Raw genomic sequence first — 20,402 nt, 5'->3', positions numbered from 1 at the left:
GATGGTTTTAGATTGCGCAGTCCTTTTTCAACAATGTCTTCTGTAAAATCAATATGTATTAGATCATTGTAGTTGTCTGTGGTTCGACTAGGAAATATTGGGCATTGCTGTTTACAAATACTGAGCCACAGAATGTGTTAAAGAGGTTGGCCATTAGGTCCTTTCAGGGGTGGGATGGACCTTGAGTCTTTTAGTTTGTTCTTTACAAAATTGTAGAAAGCGTGGCTGGAATTGGTGCATAGAACATCTTCCTCTTGTTTAATGTTATAATTGGTGCATTCAGTCTTTATCTGGTGGCATAAATTTTTGTATCAGCTTTTGAAGTTGGCAACGTGACCAGATTTGTTTTTCCACCAAAGTGATCTCTTTTTGGATTGAAGCTTCCTTATTGTTATGGGTAATCTGTTTTTTTTTTTTTTTTGGTTTTTGGAGTTGTTATTGGTACATATAGTTTGATGACTCTTTGACTTCAAGTAAAAATATGTTGTAATGGTCTTCAACAATATTGCATCCAGTGAATAGAAATTGCCAATCAAGGGATGAGAGATAGTTGTCTATAAGATCATAGTTGCCTTTTTTGAAGTTATAATTGGGGATCACATCATTGTGTTGATTTTTGTGTGGACGTATATTGAGACAAAAGTCAATCATATTGTGGTCACTGTTGGAAAGGGGTTCTTTAATTTGTATTCCATGAATTGAATTCAAACTATTGCAGAAGATGAGATCAAGGCAGTTGTTAAGTCTAGTACTGTTGGTTACTAGTTGTTCCAGTCCCAGGTTTGTTATAGCATTGTAGAAGGTTGCATGTATGGGTTCAGTTTTACATTTGTTTAGGGTCCAGTTAATGTGAGGTAGATTGAAGTCACCAAAAAAGATAAAAGTTTGTGGGCCAGATGTTGTCCATGTTAGTAGTGAATTTAGCTTGTTTACATGATCAGGGGCTCTGTAACATTGTAAGAATCGAAATGTGATATTCAAGGACAGTTCACAGACGATGGTCTCAGGAAGAGCAAGCTTTTGGGTAACTTGATGTTTTTTAGATGTAAGGACTTTTTATAGAAGATAGCAACACCACCTCCTCTACGGATTTCACGGTCTGATCGGTAAACATAATAGTCTCTTACTGTGGAAATGAAGTCAGGGAGAGATGCATTGAGCCATGTTTCACAGACAACTATGATGTTGAATTTAGCCATATTTAGTAAGAGGAGAAATTCAGGTATTTTATTTACAAGGCTTCTTGCATTGAGTAGCTTGCATTTAAGGCCAGTTGTAGTTGGAATTGAGGTAGTTAGGGGCATGCGTGGCTAGTTTTGAGTGATGGTGGGTTGAATGAGGTAGGGTTGGATGTGGAGTTGTGGGTTGTGTGACTTACTTTTGATACAATCAGCGCAGTAGTCAATGTAGAGATCCTTCTCTCCATTGTCTAGACGTCTTTTTGATGTTTAGCCGTGCTAAGATGGCCGCGCATTCACATGCTGCAGCTCAGTGCTCTTCGACTTGGTGTTTTTTATGGATGTTTTTGTGTGGATTATCTTGTATTGTGAATACCTCCTGCGGGGTGAACATACTCTACAGCAATTGTGAGCTTGTGAAGATCGGACTACAAAGCAAACAAGAGATAACAGCTAAGTTTGTTTGGAAACATAACATACCGTCCAGAGATTGCAAGGCTCCCTGGCTCTCCGTGGATTGTGGCTCCGATGAGAGAGAGGGTGAGAAGGAAGAGAAGACGAAGGGAGAGGGGGAAGAAAAGAGGCTGCAGGGCTGGTGTTTTATACAGGCTGCAAAAACAAACGAAGCGGCTACCGCTCCCAAGTCTCTTTCTGACTAATGCTAGATCCGTGGCAAACAAGATGGATGATTTAAGGTTACAGGTCTCTTCAAGTAAGTTCGTGAAAAGCTGTTGTGTGTTGTTAATCACCGAAACCTGGTTGAACCCCACTATTCGGACATTGTTATTGAGATGGACGGTTTTTTATTACATCATCTGGACAGAGACAGAAATGTGGGGAAGTGCAGAGGAGGTGGAGTGTGTATGTTTGTTAAAGAGACTTGGTGTACAAACTCAGAGGTTATAACACGTCACTGCTCTTTGGAGCTGGAATATCTGTCTGTTAGATGCAGACCCTTCTATCTCCACGGGAATTCAGCATTGTTATTATTCTTGCTGTTTACATTCCGCCGGATGCAAATGTAGATTTGGCTCTGGGCTTCCTGGGTGATGAAATTGGCAACTGCAAAGCAAATTTCCAGATGCTGTATACATTATTGCAGGAGATTTTAATCATGTAGATCTTCGTGTGGTCCTCCCTAAATTCTATCAACATATAAGGTGTGCCACTAGGGGTCGAACACCTTGGATAAGGTCTACACAAATATTGCAAATGGATACAGGGTATTACAATTACCACATCTGGGCCAGTCGGATCACTTGTCCCTGCTTTTAGCCCGGAGTATATTCCTCTGAGAAAACAGGCAGGGTCGGTAGTCAAGATGGTGAAAAGCTGGCCAGAGGGAGCAATGGAGCAGCTAAAGGACTGCTTCGAACAGACAAACTGGGAAGTTTTTGATCATCCTGATCTCGACAATCACACGGCTGCGGTGTTAGGGTATATGGCACACTGTATTGATACTGTCACGGTGGATAAACGAATCTGGGTTTATCCTAATCAAAAACCTTGGATGACCGGGAAGGTTAGACTCTTGTTGTATGCAAGAAATAAGGCTTTTAAGTCTGGGAATGATCTAGATTATAGTGCTGCAAGAACGAACTTGAGGAGAGGCATTAAGCAAGCTAAGGCCGAATATAAGAGGAGAATTGAAGATTGCTTTCTCAGTAATAACATGAGGCAGGTTTGGCAGGGGTTCAACAACTAACGAACTATAAAGCAAAAGGTCTCTTCGGATGGTAGTGCGGCGGTGGTTGAGGAGCTGAACAACTTTTTGCTCGATTTGAGATCCATCAAACTGAAACTGTCCCTTTGCCATCATCTACTCAGCAGAGCCTCCCCTTCATTGTGAATGAGCAGGATGTGAGGCAGAAAATGAAGGCGGTTAATTCCAGAAAGTCAGCTGGGCCTGACTTAATTCCTGGTCGGGTGGTAAAAGACTGTGTGCTGATCAGTTAGCTGGGGTATGGACCAAAATTTTAATCGATCCTTGACACAATGTGTGATTCCTGTTTGTCTCAAGGCTTCCACCATCGTTCCACTGCCTAAAAAGTTGCCCACAAATGGTCCGAGCGACTATAGGCGGTGGCACTAACTTCCATCTTAATGAAGTGCTTTGAGCAGCTAGTTCAAAATTATATTATCTCCTGCCTTCCCGATTCCTCTGATGGGCTCAGTTTGCTTACAAAGAAAATAGATCAACCGAGGATGCAATTATTACTGTGCTTCACATGGCCTTATCCCATTTGGAAACACCGGGAATTATGTAAGAATGTTGTTCGCAGATTTTAGTTCTGCTTTCAATACCATCATACCGCACAGATTAATAGCCAAGCTCAAAGATCTAGATTTTCCAGATTCTATTTGTTTATGGATATTGGACTTTTTAACAAATCGTCCACAAAGAGTTAAACTGAATGATTATATTTCTACTGTCAAGACACTTAGCATTGGCACTCCACAAGGTTGTGTCCTTAGTCCACTACTGTTCTCCATCTATTCATCTGATTGCACAAATAAACATCCCAACAATAGGATAATGAAATTTGCAGACGATACTACGTTTGTAGGACTTATTTCTGGGGATGATGAGTCTGCATATCGGGATGAGGTATTACAGCTATCCGCTGGTGCAAAAATAATAATCTTCTATTTAATATTAAGAAGACCAAGGAGGTTATAGTGGACTATAGGAAAAAAGAGCAGACATTCAGCCACTGTATATAGAGGGAGTTCGTGTGGAACAGGTGGTTGAATGTAAGTTTCTCGGGACCATCATTACAAATAACCTGACCTGGAGTGCAAACACCGCTGCTTTAATTAAGAAGGCACAACAACGGTTGTATTTACTAAGGATTCTTAGGAAACAACAACTGGCTGAGAGTCTACTGACTACCTTCTATCGGAGTTCAATTGAGAGTATATTATCCTACTGTCTCTGTGTATGGTTCTCGAGCTGCACAGTGGCAGAGAAAAAGGCAATTCAGAGGGTGATCAAGACGGCCCAAAACATCATTGGCTGCTCACTCCCCTCTTTGGAAGAACTGTATAGGAATAGACGTAAGAGGAAGATACTTAATATATTGAATGACTCCTCTCATCCGGGACATCAGCTCTTTGAACTATTACCATCGAGAAGGAGATTTAGGGTATTAAGAACAAGGACGACCAGATTTAAGAACAGTTTTTATCCAAGTGCAGTTTTGAGTTTGAATGCAGGGTCATAAGATTTTGTGGAATTAAATGCTGAGAGTAATGGGGTATTTACATTTTTAAATTGCATAGAGATGATTGTATGGTTGGTTGTGTTTAGTTTAATTTTTCTTTTTAGTGGTGTTTGTCCAGTTTTTACTTTGTGGAAGAGCACCTCATTTCGTTGCACCCGCTTGCGAGTGTAATGACAAATAAATTCTTATGTCTTATGTCTTTTGAGTTCCTTGCAGAGTTCACGGTGGTGGATTCTTTGCAGTATGGATAAGTCTGGTCTTGAGCGAAGTTTTTTGTGGTTGGAATTGGTTTCTGCAATGGCGTTTATTGTATGAATGAATATGCGCTTGCTGGACTCATTTTTGCAAACAACTCTACAAAATTTTGGGGCCACCGAGCCATCATTGTATTTGGACTCAGGGCCATCTCTGGTTATTTCAATGATATCTTCAGGAGAGATGTTTGTTGTATTTGAGTTGCTTATGATATTACGAACTTTGGTGATATCATCTGATTCATTGGTGTCTTCAAGTCCAAATAAGTTGGCATTTGGACGTTTCTGATCACATTCAATGGTGTCTCTGATGAATAAGGAGATATCATTGGTGGAATTATTTGATGGGATAGTACTTATTTGTGGTTGTGGTTTGGTGGTTATTGTAGTTGTGGTAGTGGTTGTTGAGTTGGGATTTGATTTTGAGCTGATAGGTAGTCGCTTATCAGTGCTGTATTTTTTTTTCCAAGAGAAATTAGGCTTTCTTGTATAATTGTTTCAAAACGTGTTGCTAAGCATTTTTCTATTGAGTGCATGAGTGATTCTATGCTATCAACTCTGTCAGACAGGTACTTGGTTTGTTTAGCTTAGGAAAACATGATGGACATAGACAAAGGAACATATCTGATGCTTTTAGGAGATCAGCTAGGTCTTTGTTTACGTTTAAGCAGGCAAGGTGGGCTTGATTGTCACATAGGTTGCATTTGATGTTATTTTCGCTTTCATTGATGGTTTTAAGACATCTGAAGCATGTACAGGAGTCTGGGAGGTCATTGGTAGAGATGTTATTTTTTGTTGTTGTTTGGTAGTGGAGGATTTGGAGTTTCTGGAGTTTCTAGCTGGCATAGTCAATGACAATAGTATACTAAACAATTACAATAGCTAATTAATGTGATAGGTAGTTGTTTAATGAATGTTGGTAATTAATAAATGTTAATTGATAAGTTAGAGAACAAATCTAACAAATAAGTTAGAGAATAATGCTGCTGCAGGATGGTTTTCAGAACTATGACAAGAGTGTGCTCTCTCTCTCCTTGTCATTTTATAATACTTGTTTGAAGCTTGAAAATTCAATTAAAATTCAGCAGACAATACCAAGGACTAAAGGCCATAAGAGAGTTAGAATGGAATCCTGACTCTTTAGCTGCTGAGGAATCCAGCAGCCTCCTTTGTTGGCATTTAATATTGATGGTTTGTATGAAAATGTTAAAACATCCGATTTCACTCATGACTCACTTGAAGTTTAGCAAACATGCTGTTTCAAGCTAAGCGTTTTCTCAGTGTTGAAAGCATGAGTGTCAGCCTTGCCATTTAGATGCCACCCAGCTAACGGAGGAAATGTGACAGATGTTGTGGGTAAGCACCGTGACATGATTTATCCTGAATGTGCCTCGAGAGCAAATGCTTAGCCTTTGATGAGCTAGATAAACCATTGGAGGCAGTACTAAAACAGAGCAACATTAACATGCTTAAATAGTTACCACAAAGACATCTTGAAAACTTCCTGTGATATATTCACTTCTACAAGTGTAATTCCTGTGACTTTATTGCTGATTAACACCAATGTTATATGAAACGCAGTCAGCCTTTTGTAAATGCAATTCCTAAAGCAGGGTTTGGAGCTGTGCTTGTAAAACCCAAATCATCAAGAAAGAAAAAACAACAAAGGCAACTTGTCTCCAAATAACTCAGTGTTGTACACTCACTTTGAAGATAAAGTCCCAGGTCCACCTTGCCCACTCTGACCTCCATATCTTCTGCACTTGCAATTCCCAGCTTTAAAGTAACATTTCCCCCTCTTTATTCAATGCATTTTTGGCCATCTAGCATGCTTCATCAAAGTCATGGCTGTTGATAGAGCTGGGGGCTGGAATTGGACCAGCTTCTGCTGGTCTCTTTTCCCTGCTTCAGGCACGCTCCCTTCTTGTGTTGTGGTTAGCCGCAGCAGGTGCGGATGGTGGAGGAGAGCAAGAACTCAGATGAGGTGCCGGGACCATCAGGGAGTGGACTGCTGCCTTCAGGGATTGTGGGAGCTGGCAGCAGTGATGAGGAGGTTCCCGAGGAGCCTGTGCCAAGTGCGCGTGAGCGCAGGATGATTCGTAGAAGAGAACAGCTGGAGCAGCACAGGCAACTCAGGAATAAGGATGCAATGTAATGGCCCCTTCCTCCAGGGAATATAAGCCTGGTTTCAAAAGGTTTTTGCCTTTGCAAAAGGCAAAAACTCTCTAAGAACCCAGCATTGTGTGTAGAGACTCTGACTTATCTGAAGAATTCTGTCAAGGCTTTTCTGGTTGGACTAATTGGCTGCAAGCCATCTTTTATCTACAACAGAAGTCAACCAAGAAGAAAAAAAAAAAACTCACCCCCAAAAAAAAAAAAAAAAAAAAAAAAAAAAAAAACCTCAAACAAAAAAAAAAAAAAAAAAAAAAAAAAAAAAAAAAAAAAAAAAAAAAAAAAAGACCCCCCCCCCCCCCCCCCCCCCCCCACCCCCCCCCCCCCCCCCCCCCAAAAAACCACCAACAAAAAAAAAAAAAAAAAAAAAAACCACCCGCCCCCCCCCCCCCCCCCCCCCCCCCCCCCCCCCCCCCCCCCCCCCCCCCCCCCCCCCCCCCCCCCCCCCCCCCAAAAAAAAAACCCCCCCCCCCCCACCCCCAACCAACAAAAAAAACACAACCAAAAACCAAAACAAAAAAAACAAAAAAACACCACAAAAAAAAAAAAAAAAAAAAAAAAAAAAAACACCAACAAAAAAACACCCCCCCAAAACCCCCCCCAAAAAAAACAAAACCGACCCCCCCCCCCCCCCCCCCCCCCCCCCCCCCCCCACCCCCCCCCCCCCCCCCCCCCCCCCACCCCCCAACACAACACCCACACCAACAAAAAAAAACAAAACCACCCACCAAAACCCACACCCCCCCCCACCCCCCCCACCCCCCCCCCCCCCCCCCCCCCCCCCCCCCCCCCCCCCCCCCCCCCCCAAACCCCACCCCCCCCCCCCCCCCCCCCCCCCTATCCCCCCCGGTCCTTTGTAGATTAAAGCCGTGAAGGTTTGAGTTGCTGTGTTTGTTTGAGATTTTCTTGCTGGTAACAGGGTTGGGTCAGAACATCTTGTCATGGGAAACACTGTCTTTGCCATTTTGGTTTGAACTGTAGGTTACTGAAACATCAGATGTTTCTTCATTTGTAATAACGTAGTAGTTATCAGGTTTTACATTTACACTTTCTATACATGGATGTAGTACTCTTTTAAGAGAATATTAAACCTGGTGGTTTTTTTTTTTAAAGACAAGGTAATCCTGTGGTACATAGTTGATTTAAACAAGGTTACATATTATGGCACACATAAAGCAGCTTTTTACTGCTTTCACTAATTTTCAGTCTGTAGTTGATACTTTTAGTCTGGTTATTGCCTGGAACTGTTATGGGTGTCTTATTTTGCCTATTCCATTTGGGTGAGGGATATTATTCAATATAAATGGTACATAAATGTTTCTTTTTCTGAGATTCAACTTTTGTGGTTAAAAGGAAGAAGGTCCTTCTGCCCTTCAAGAAAATAGCTCCTTTTTGAAAAAGACAATTTTATCTCTCTGGACATTGGCGCTCACAGAAGGAGGCAAGGGAAGCAAGTGATAATGTGCATTGCAGCATAATATCTAAAATAATTTTATAAATTATGTTGCAATGTACATTTTCCTACAAATTATGGAAGAACCCCCCAAAACCTTTTGTTTGGGTTTGTATGGGTTATAGTCATCAAGTTTTATCAAATTAAGAATTAAAACTGATGAGTTCCTAAAAGATTTGGAAACATAACATATCAATTAAACCCATTAGAAATAAAATGTTTTTTCCTGAAAAAAACAACAACCTTATTGTTAACAAATAATAATAATTAGAAAAGTAACATTGCTTTAATTGCAAGTATCTTGAATAAGTGGCAAATAATTTTCATTTTGGGGATTCCTAACAGGGTCTTACTGAAGGATCTAAGCCCTAGAATCACACTTTAAGAAACACTGGCTTAACACAATGGAACAGCTCAGTTCCTTCAGTGACCTTGACAGGATTATTGAATGGAACAGTATTGCCCGATACAGTAACTTTTTTTTCCAGTAAGAAATTAAATTAAGTGAAATCCTTAATGGGGATGAAACTCATAGAGCTCTTCAGAAGTAAGGGAAACGAATTCACATAGGACAACAGCCCCCAATCTTTTGGGCACCAGGGAACAGTTCCATGAAGAAAACATTTTTCCCGGACTGGAGGGGCTGTGGTTTTGTGTGCTGCCTGCATCCCATGGATGGGCCTTTGCTTGTTTGTATGGCCTGGTTGCTGGCATGCTGTGGATCAGTGTTAGTCCACAAAACAGGAGTTGGGGACCCCTGACCTAGAAAGTAGAACCCAAAAGCCAAATCTGGAAAAAAGAAATGGTAAACATGTATATACTGTTGCTAAGAAACAAGGCATTTAAATTATATTTCAATGTCAGAAGTTAAGGCTTTCAGCTTACAAGTCACTTCTCAAGTTCATCAGTGAGAATCAGATTTTCATTAGTAGTGTTTGAGGTGAAGAAGGGTCATATTAAAGCTACAAGAAAGCTACAAGAAAATAGCTTTAATTGTTGTAAATTGATGATATTACATGTTACAAATGAAGGTGAATATACGTGGCCCAGGATAATGTTGCAATCTGAGTCGGTCACAAAAAGAATACTAAATAGAGATAAGAGAAGGTGGTAGGTGATTTTGGCAAGTGTTTCACCAATGGGGGATTGCCCAATAAATTAATTGAGGAAGGATCAGGATATGCAAACATCAATTTTGATTCCCTGCACAGATGTGGCAGCAGGGAATATAAGATATAAGAGATCTAACACAGAAACAAGCAGGGTAGAGTGAGAAACTACAATTTACTTCCTGTGAACTTGCAGCATTTTGCAAAGGGAGTTGATTCATATAAGAGTGCTAAGATGTGTATGGGAGTAAGAAAGAGGTGGGGATGCTAGATTTTCAACAAGCCTGTCTTCAAAATAAAGAAAAAAGTTCACAGAGTTCAACAGCTTATTTTGGTGAAAGTCATTGCTGTACCTTTGTTATACTCTTGACCATTCGATAGCTGTTTTTTTTATTGCAAAGTGATTTGTGCCTGTCACAAGTGCTGGTTTATTTTATTGTATGTCCCAGAGGGAAGAAAAAGGAATCACTAGTGTCTCCTTCCACTAGTTGGAGATATGACACAAAATTGGGCAGATTCTTTTTAAAATCTTGGAAAAGCTAATTTCTTCAACCCAGGACAGAGTCTGTTTTAACACATGCACTTTTCATTAGGAATATATGTTTAAACTGTTCAAATGAGTTAGCTTATATACTTCTTTGAAAAATTAAAGTTTAAAACTATATACTGTACATGGGATTCATAATACCAAGTCACAGTATTTGATATCCAATAGTGTTTTATCATGACCTTTGCAAAATTGAGACTGTAATCCTATACCCTTGTTTATTTATTATGTAACTATGCCCCTTCATAACTATTTAAATTAAAGGTTTCCCTGTCCAGTCATGTCTGACTGTAGGAGATGGTACTTATCTCTGTTCCTTGGAAGAGGGAGCCAGTGTTGTCCAAAGACATTATTTGTGTGATGTAGCCAGCATGGCTACATTGCAAAGATCATGGAATGGTGTTACTTTCTCACCAAAGTGGTACCTATTAATCTACTTGCGTTTGCATGCTTTCAAACTGCTAGGTGGGCAGGAGCTGGGCCAGGAATGGGAGCTGACCCCATTTTACAGCGCTTGGGCCTTGAACCAGGGTTGTCAACTTTCCAGCTGACAAGCTCAGCATTATTAACTGCTGAGCCATTACACCCCCCATAACTATTTACACACATATAACACATATCAACTACGTACATACAATAGAGCATACATATTATTGTTCCATGCCTATATCAATCTATCCCGATGGGAGAGTGGTGAAAGTGTAGTATTGCAGGCAAACTCTGCCCACAGCCTGGAGTTTGATCCTGATGGGGCTCAATGTTTATTCAGCCTCCCATCCTTCTGAGGTTCATAAAATGAGGAGCAGATTGTTTGGGGCACTATGTAAACAATGCTTGTACATTATAAATCACCCATAGAGTGCTGTAAAGTGTTATGGGGCAGTATACGTAAATGTTGTTGCTATTACTATCCTGCAAAACCTTTTAAATTGGTCAGTTCACACATTGTATGCCACATATTCTGACTGAACACCAGTGTTACTTTGAAACAGTTTCTATCTTGAAATGATTAAAGATCAGACAAAATGTGAATTTGAGAAGATAACTTTAGTATTCATTCAATCAAGTTTGCTCAGAGAAGCTAAAATTGAAATATGCAGCATAAAATTAACTTTTACATTCAATAAATGCTGGAAAAGCTTGTATGAATTTCTCAACCTACAGTTCTCAATGTGTTGAATTATAATCTCCATGAACCCTCACCAACACAACTTTGCTAAAGCAATGTTTATTTGTTATGTCCAGCAAGTCTTCACTCCGGTCTGCTTTTTGAGCGGGAGCTCGAGAAGCCTCTGATTGGCTGAGCTGTTTGACAGTTCTGTATAAAAGGAGCTGTCAAACAGAATCAGCTGTCTCTCTCTCTCTCTCGGCTGTGCTGCGAGCTCGCGACTAGCCGTGGCTGGGATACATGTTAGCCAATAAAGCCTGTTAACTTTATATTGCTTCTGTTCTTCTCTCCCGTGTGCCAAACTCAAAACTGGCAATGAGGATGGGATTGTTAGCGAACTGAGGCAATTCTGAGGCAGAGAGAGAGAGAGAGCACCACAAGGCTGAAGTCACTACAAGAGCTGACACTAAGAGCTGTCACTAACAAGCGGAGAAATGGCAGCACCGCCGAACTTCCCACCCTTTCAGCTGACCACCAAGATGTGGATATCATATATCAACAGATTTGAATGTGTCATGGATGCCATGAATCTATCTAACATTCCTCCAAACAGGAAAAAAGCCTATTTCCTGAGCTTTTGCAGGGCAACCGTCTTTGTCATGGCCACCGCCTTGCTGTCACCTCAGACAGTCAAGGCTGTCACCTGGGAGGAGCTGCAGGAGGCACTTGGAAACCACTATGCCCTGAAACCATCATGCATCGCCTGCCGCCATGTCCTCCAATGAAGAAGTCAAGTGGAGGAAGAGTCTCTGAGTGAATATATGGCAGCCCTGTGATCAGCTGATCTCCAATGTGGTTTCCGAGACCAGCTCATCTGTGGGGTGAGAGACCTTCAGCTACAACAACGGCTGCTGGCAAAAGCCGACCTCAACTTAAAACAGGCAATCGAGGAATCACAAGCAGCCAAACTGTCAAACCTATCCGCAGCAGAGATCCAAAAAGCAAGCAGACTTCTCAGGGTAAAACCTAGCTCTACAGTTCACTATGAAGAGACATACTTCAAAGAGGAATACTTCAAAGAGGAAGAAGCAGTACATCGCCTCAAAACACCTCAACCCATGCAGAGAAGAAGTCTCCCTACAGACAAGAGACAACTGACACCACAGCTGATTTGCTTCAGCTGTGGGGAAAACCATCTGAAAGCCACTTGCCATTTCAGAAATGCAGTCTGCCTCAAATGCCAAAAGAAGGATCACCTGGCTAGAATTTGTCAAGCACCAAGAAACACAAACCAGCCACCTCAACATCTGAACCAGCCAAGAAATTTCAAACCCAAAGAGGAATGCTATGCCATCAGTAAAACATTCCCAAGAGCTGAGTCACTGCCCTATTGTTTCAATATTAATAAATCAATGTTGATCTTCTCCTAGAAGGCAGTCCCTGTCAGATGGAGGTAGTCACTGGGTCCTCACTATCCCTCCTCTCCTGGAAGACACTGAAGAATCTGGTGCCAGACATCAAAAAGAATCATCTGAATCCCTGCAACCTGGCCAGTCCTCAGAACAGGCATGTTCCATATTCAATACAACAATTTTTAAGGGTCACCTGCCACTAATTATTGTAAATGGGTGCCTGCCAAGCTTACTGGGTTTGGACTGGTTCCATATATTAGGACTACAAGTGACTGAAGTAAATGCAGTCACTCTCCATAACCTAGAACAACTTCTTGCTAATTATTCAGAAGTTTTTGATGACAAACTTGGCTGTTACAATGCACTCCTATTTCCCTTAATTTGGACCCACAGATAGCTCCAATATGCCTCAAACCACGCAGAGTGCCATTGGCATTACATTCTAAAGTGGATGCCCAACTTGACAAATTAATTTCCCAAGGAGTTCTGGAGCCAATTGATTTTGCTAAATGGGAAACCCCTATTGTCATTCCTTTGAAACAAGATGGGTCCTTTAGAATTTGTTCAGACTACAAGTCAACAATCAACAAAGGGCTCCAACCAAATGCATATTCTGTGCCAATCATACAGCACCTGCTGCACTCCCTCGGTAAAAGTTCCATCTTTACCAAGCTGGACATGACTCAAGCATACCAGCAATTTCCAGTGGGCAATAAGACAGCAGAGGCCCAAACAATTATCACTCATAGGGGTGCTTTCAAGTGTAAGCGTTTACAATTCGGTGTCAGCGTTGTCCCTGGGATATTTCAATCAATCATGGAATGCTTACTGTATAATATTCCAGGTGTCATCTCATACCTCGATGACATCCTCATTGCTGCTGATAGCCCACAAGAACGTTTGGCACGATTACAAAAAGTACTCCAGTGTTTTCAGAATACTGGCCTAAACTAAACAAAAAGAAATGCATTTTCACAGCCTCCCAAATAAACTTCCTAGAGTGCCACATTGACCCTGTTGAGTCCAAAGTACGAGCTATTCAGGAAGCCCCTGCGCCTTATAACAAAACTGAGCTGCAAGCCTTTTGGGGGGTTACTTAACTTCTACAGCTCTTTCCTGCCCCACAAGGCTACTGTAGCAGAGCCTTTGCACAGGCTTTCGGATTCCAAGACACCTTGGAAGTGGGGAGACATAGAACAGGCCTCGTTCCTAGCTGTCAAATCCCTGCTCACTTCAGCCAAGGTACTCATACAATTCAGTGATGTTCTTCCTCTTATCTTAGTCTGCGATGCTTCCCCTTATGGGATTAGGGTAGTCCTAGGCCACAGATTACCAAATGGCCAGGAAGCTCCTTATTTGCCCTACCGCTCCCACCGCCTCCACAGAGGCCCATTTGGGCAAGCCCCCCCAATTCCTATCTAACAAAGGGGGAGCTTGGAGGCACCCGCAGGACACCACCACCCCCACGCACGGCGCAGCCCCCCCCACCACCCTTTGTGCGCCTTGCCCCCCTGTTGCTTCCCCCCATCCCGCAGGGGAGGGCCACCCACCCCCCCCCACACAAGCGGGCCCGGGGGGGTTGCGCCCTTTCTCAGCCGGTTCTTTCCGGGCCAGAGCGGGGGCGCGGCGGCGAAGCGGGCCCCCCCTCTCTCTCCTACTCTATGTAACCCCGCCCGCCACCCCCATGCTCAGCTGCACCCGCCCCCCCCCCCCCAACTCCTCCGCCCACCGAGCCTTCTCCCCCCCCCCCCCCCCCCCCCCCCCCCCCCCCCCCCCCCCCCCCCCCCCCCCCCCCCCCCTCCCGCCTGCCCCGCAGCCCGCGGGGAGGTTTAAAAAAACCCGCCCCCCCCCAAAAAAAAAAAAGGCGCGACACGTGGCTCCCGCGTGCAGGGGCCCGCCACGCGGAGGAAACCCCCCAACATCCAGCTGCCCCCCCACGAGGATGCAATCCCAAGGCCTAGCCTTTTTTCAAAAGAAGGCCCGCCCTTATTAGGAACACGTTATTTAAGAATCTCCAAGTCTGAGAGAAATTATAGCCAAATAGACAAGGAGGCATTGGCTGCTGTGGCCTCAGTCAAAAGGTTCCATGAATACCTGTATGGACACCAGTTTGAGCTCATCACTGATTATCACTATTGCTGGGTATCCTTGCAGGTGACAAACCCAGCCTGCAAATCCTCTCCCCAAGAATGACTCACTGGATCATTTTCTTAGCAGCATACAGCTACAAGTTAACTTAAAGACCTGGCAAACATGTGGCCCATGCTGATGCCCTGAGCAGATGCCCATTGTCCACCTTGGTTGCTGATCCTGCCCCATCAGCCTCAGTATTCCTGATGGAAGATCTACAATTGCCACTTACAGCCGATGACCTCGCCTATGCCTCCACCAAAGATACATAGCTGTCCCAAGTTCTGGACTGGGTGTGAAGGGGGTGGCCCAGGAAAACCCCTCCAGTGGAGTTTCGCCCTTCCAAGGCTCACCAAACTGAGCTGAGCATGCTGAAAGGGTGTTTGTTGTGGGGAAATCGAGTGGTAATTCCACACCAACTGAGGCCTCGCATCATTGAAGTATTCCACGAAGGTCACCCTAAATAGAATGAATAGAATGAACAATAGAATGAAGGCTCTGACAAGGAGCTAAGTGTGGTGGCCAGGACTGGATGAGGCAGTTGCTAAGTTCAAAGTTGTTCTACCTGCCAGATGTCCAGGCCTGCACCCCCAGCTGCCACTCTAGGGGAATGGGAATACACCAAAACACCATGGTCTAGGTACATGTGGATTTAGCAGGCCCCATGCAAGAAAGAACTTCCTAATCTTGGTAGACTCATTTTCCAAATGGGTCGAGCTGGTTCTCCTCAAGTCAACCACTTCAGAAGCTGTAGGCCGGGTCTTAGATAACATTTTTGCATCCCATGGGTATTCCGACACCCTGGTTTCAGATAACTGGCCCCGATTCACTTCCACCACCTTCAAGCTGTTCCTGGCCCAAAGGGGCATCAGGCATGCCCTAGTTTCCCCTTTTCACCCAGCTCCCAATGGACTGGCAGAGAGGGCTATAAGATCTGCTAAAGAGGCCCTGGGAAGAATGGCAGAAGGGGACTGGTCTACCAAGGTAGCTCAGTACCTATTAACCCAGCATACAATCCTGACTGCAGCCACCAACCACACCCCAGCAGAATTATTAATGGGAAGGAGACTACGAATACTCCTCGACAGGCTGCACCCTACCTACATATCCAGGGCACCCCTAAACTCAACTAGCAGAATGAGGGAATTTAGACCTGGAGACCTGGTCTACTCCCGCAATTACGTGGGAAATCCCCTATTCTGTTCCGCCCAGGTGGGTGGAACAGAAAACAGGCCCTAAATCATATAGGGTCAGGTTGGCCGATGGAAGACTATGGCGCCAGCACATGGACCAACTAAGGATCCGTTGGAGTGCCCCTGCAGGTCCCTTCCAGAGGCCGAAGCCACGGACACCGAGTGGGACAATGCCAAAGTCCCTCAAAGGCTGATTCCTGGACAGTGGTTTCTCGCTGAGGCCTTACCTGGTGAAGCCACACCACTGATGACCAAAGCCCGCTTGCCACCTTCCAAAGAAGTCCCGTCAACATTTGAAGCCCTCCCGCAGCCAACCAAGATCGCCCGGGGAGAAGAGATGACACTGCCCCCAGTGGAAGGCTCCAGCACAACAACAGGTCCTTCGCCATTGCTGCTGACTGCAGGACTGAGATGATCTGGGTGAGGGAGGCGTTGCTCCAACTACCTGGACAGTTACACATGCGCATTTCCAGGGGGAAGGAGTGTTGCATCCAGCAAGTCTTTACTCCAGTCCGCTTTTTGGCTGAGCCGTTTGACAGCTCCATATAAAAGGAGCTGTCAAACGGAATCAGCTGTCTCTTTCTTTCAGGTGCTGCCGCGAGCTCGCAGCTAGCCACGGCTGGGATATATGTTAGCCAATAAAGCCTGTTAGCTTTATATTGCCTCTGCCTCTTCTCTCCCATGCACCAAGCTTAAAATTATTGACATTTCGCACCTTTACACAAGTTTATCCCCAAACATCAGCAAAGCATACATTTTATATTTGGGTAATCCAATTTAACCCACAGTTACTGTATATCTAGTAAAGTAGGGGGAAAATTTCCTAAATGAAACATTGCCGGTTTACATATTAATACCATTTTCCATTTGAATTGCAGTTCCTTTATCTAAAGCTCAATACGGCTCTAGGAAATTGAAATGGCTAGCTGGAAAATCAGTTCTGTAAGTCAGTACTGAAACAGATGGAATCTGATTCAATATAAGGAACTGTTAATGTTCAGCATTTATACAAATACATTGAATTACATTCTATCTCTTCTAATTAGAACAGAAATAATGTATGAACAATAACCCTAAACAATTTTACTTGAAATATATTACTAGTAGAAATGATTTGTGTACCAAGCTGAACTGTAATGATAAAAAATATGTTTAAGTAATCAAGTCAACTCAAAATGGTTTATATATACCAAATAATGGTACATCTAGATATTATTTTAAATATATATCCCAGAATTATATAGAATAAGTATATATTGTATACAAAATATAAATCTAAAGAAATATATGATATACATGTTCATTATATGAATATTACTATTGTACAAAGTGAAATAATTTGTAATCTTTTCATCATCCTTAACATGAAATATACTAAAATAAAATGAATCTAAATGTGCCATAAACTGGAGCACTGAGAAGTACTGTACTTCTTAGAAGTACATTCTAGAGCAGAAGCATCATTACTTTATTACATCTGTTCTAGTCTTGGTTTTTGCAAAACAGATTGTGTAGTCATGGATCAAAATTATCAATGAAGTTAATCTTCGGCAGCATTAAACTGACCCTGCCTGATCCAGCAATTCCAAAGTTGTGATCTTGTGTATGAGTCTCTAATCAAGAACTACATTCTAGGGCAGGGGTGGCTAACTATGACCTCTTTATAACCTGTGAACTACGTTGGCTTAGGAATTCTGGGAGCTGAGTTTAATCACGTGTAAGTGAAATCTTTTCCCATATGGATAAATAGGGTATCTAAGGTTCTGGGTGTACACTGAGATTCTAAGTAAAAGCATTGTAATTCCAAAACATACATGCATTCTATTAACCAGTATGACCATTATTTCTAGAACCACAAATATTTGATAGATTTTCAGGTTCCATGAACTGGGAAAAAATCTTTTATTTCTTAGGTGTATTAATTTGCTGATAGTCACTGAAACCATGAAAACTCTTTGACTAAGCCAGGAATATCCTTGAGAAAACAATAATATTCTATTATCTGATGAAAGGGATTCAAGATCACTGTTGTACGCAATACGTATGAAATAATAATAATACTCTTCAATAAAATTCACTGACAGCAGAATATATTTTATTTCTTGGTTTATATTGTAAAGAATTTAGAGAGGGGGAAAAGTTCAGGATTAATTATACATAATTTGTTTTACATGCCAAGAAGAGAACAAGCTGTGCCATTTTTCCTGGCATAAGATTTTATTTATTTGTTTGATATAGATTCTATTTTGTTTCCTGCAGGAATTTCCTTCTATTTTATCCAGAAAATAGCAATGTTCTCAGGTAGGTTGTTGAGAGATAGTAGCTGGCCCAAAGTCACCAACATAAAGACAGATTTTAACCTAGCTCTACTGAATCATACACCTGTGATTTAGTTTTCAATCCCCACAAAATATTTTCCTCCCTTTGATTAAAAACACATGCTATTGCTCTATATATAATAGCACAGTATTATTAGCCCGTGAGTCACCAGCTTCTTTACCTGACCTCACAATTGCCAATTCAACCATTTATATTCAAGACATCATGCTTCTTGTATAAGGTTAAAAAGTAATGTGAATCTATAGCAAAATACAAGGTAGTTTCAGCTTCTCATAGCTGGAAAAGAAATAATTTTGATGGGGTGGAAAAAGAGTACATTCAGACATAAGAGGATAGATTTCTTATTGGATCTTATTAGTGAACCAATAGTTCAATACTGTCATCAGGGGCAAGATTTTTTAAAATCCTACTTCAGACACAACAAGGATACCATAGGGTACTTTTCTATATGCATGTGATATTTTTGCCATTTCGTAATATATGCCACCACTCAGGTAGACATGAGACAGGGAGACTTATGCTACAAATCCACATTATAATTTATCTACTAAAGAAATGACACATTTGACTCCTAAAGGATTCACACTTACCGATAAATTAGAACTTCATCATCAGAGCAGTTATATTGTAGCTGGTACATTTTAACTCTTGGTGCTGACTTGCTTACTGTCCATTTGACTAAAGCTGAAGTAGTTGTCACCTCAGAAACCAAGACTGCCCTATCTGGTGGTCCTTTGTTTTCTCCTCGATTTGACTTGCTGGAACTTGTGATGTCAGAAAATCTTGATTTAGGAGGGGCTGTCCGGCCTGTACCATTGCTGAGATGTGGAAGCTGGACAATGGATAATTCAATTGTTGCAGTAGACTCTCCAGCAGCATTTGCTGCTATGCATGTGAATACTCCTAAATCTTTTGAGGTTGTGATAAGGATTTCCAAAGTGCCATTGTCATAAACTACTGTTCTTGAAGAATTGCCCATAAGTCGATCATCTGGAGCAACCCAGTGAATGATGGGAGATGGATCTCCAATAGCTTTGCACTTTAAGGTAGCGGTTTGTCCTTCTAAAACTAAAAATTTGTGAGTGTGCTGAGTAATCAAAGGTGGCTCACAAACAAATTCCTCTTCCCGGACATACCAAAAATATCTTCCCTTTAAAGCTGGAGGAGAAGCACAAGTTTCCATATCATCATCCCTATCCAGACGCCGTAGCCACAGTAGCTCACAGTTACAATGCAAAGGATTTCCTCCAAAGCTTAGAGATAAAGGTGGAGAAAATGGAGTTGTAGTTAAAGAAGACATTTGAGACCTGGCAAAAATGGGATCAGGAGGAAGCTTCTGAAGTCTGTTGGAAGTTAGATCCAACCTGGCTAGTTTCTGAAGATCTGCAAAGGTCCCCTCTGTGATATAATCTATCAAATTGTGATCCAAACTAATCTGGTGCAAGTTTATCATCTTCATTATGGATTCCCAAGGGATGCTTCTGAGGTTATTATAAGAAAGATCCAGATCTTCTAAGGTAAATAGAAAGTCTTCAAAAGCTTCATCTGAAATATAATTTAGTTGGTTGTTGTTTAGAATCAAGTGCTGAAGGTTAATCAAGCCCCTCAAAATGTCCTCCCCAATGTCAGGCAACCTGTTACTGTCTAAATGCAAAGATCGTAGGCTTTCTAAATCAAAGAAAGAATAGGGCTGAATGTAACTGATGGTATTTCTAGACAATGTGAGGTCAACAAGGCCAGTCATGTTGGCAAAGTCCTGTCTGCTTATGTTAATTATAAAATTGCCCCCAAGTCGGAGTTCAACAGTCCTCCTGTCTATGTTTGGTGGTACAAAAAGAAGTCCTTTTGAAGGGCAGAGAGTTCCCAGAGACTCAGACAGATTTTGACAAACACAGTATTTTGGACAGGCGTGAACTGCAACAATCACTCCAAACACCAGGATGCTGCAGTACAGTTTTTCCATGGTAAATCAACGATGGGGCCTGCAAGAATGAGAAACAGTTATACTTTAGAGAATTGCCTTCATATCTATATATAAATAATAATAATTAAAGAAATCCTAAAGCAGCACATTTTAAAATCCAGTGGCATCTGAAGTGTTATTTTACCAAGCAAGATATGACAAATGTATTTAAGCAACACCATTTAAGCATACACAGAATTGTTCTTTGTGGCTGTTTTCCAGATACTTTTGGTACTTTTTGAAAAGATTAAATCTGCTGCTTTTTTCTGTATATTGACACCAATGGCATCTCTTTTATTATGAGAACTATTGCTTATTT

At 42.1% G+C, this 20,402-nt stretch overlaps 1 protein-coding gene across 5 annotated transcripts in view; it reads right to left on the bottom strand.

Moving 5' to 3' along the window:
• LRFN2 (leucine rich repeat and fibronectin type III domain containing 2) overlaps positions 1 to 20,402 on the bottom strand; it is a 362,212-nt gene that overhangs the window by 63,305 nt on the left and 278,505 nt on the right. For all 5 annotated transcript variants that reach the window (XM_087965443.1, XM_087965428.1, XM_087965436.1 and 2 more), the window contains one exon: positions 18,711 to 20,102. In XM_087965443.1, coding sequence (XP_087821569.1) covers positions 18,711 to 20,083 — 1,373 coding nt within the window. In that variant the 5' untranslated portion in view covers positions 20,084 to 20,102. The remainder of the gene's footprint in view (positions 1 to 18,710; positions 20,103 to 20,402) is intronic.

The sequence above is a fragment of the Notechis scutatus genome, chromosome 1 (genome assembly GCF_049901735.1).
Source record: "Notechis scutatus isolate UNSWTSFEM ecotype Mainland chromosome 1, rNotScu1.2, whole genome shotgun sequence".
Classification (NCBI taxonomy): domain Eukaryota; kingdom Metazoa; phylum Chordata; class Lepidosauria; order Squamata; family Elapidae; genus Notechis; species Notechis scutatus.
The sequence above is the reverse complement of the archived record's forward strand: the minus strand, read 5'-3'. Positions and strand labels throughout refer to the sequence as shown.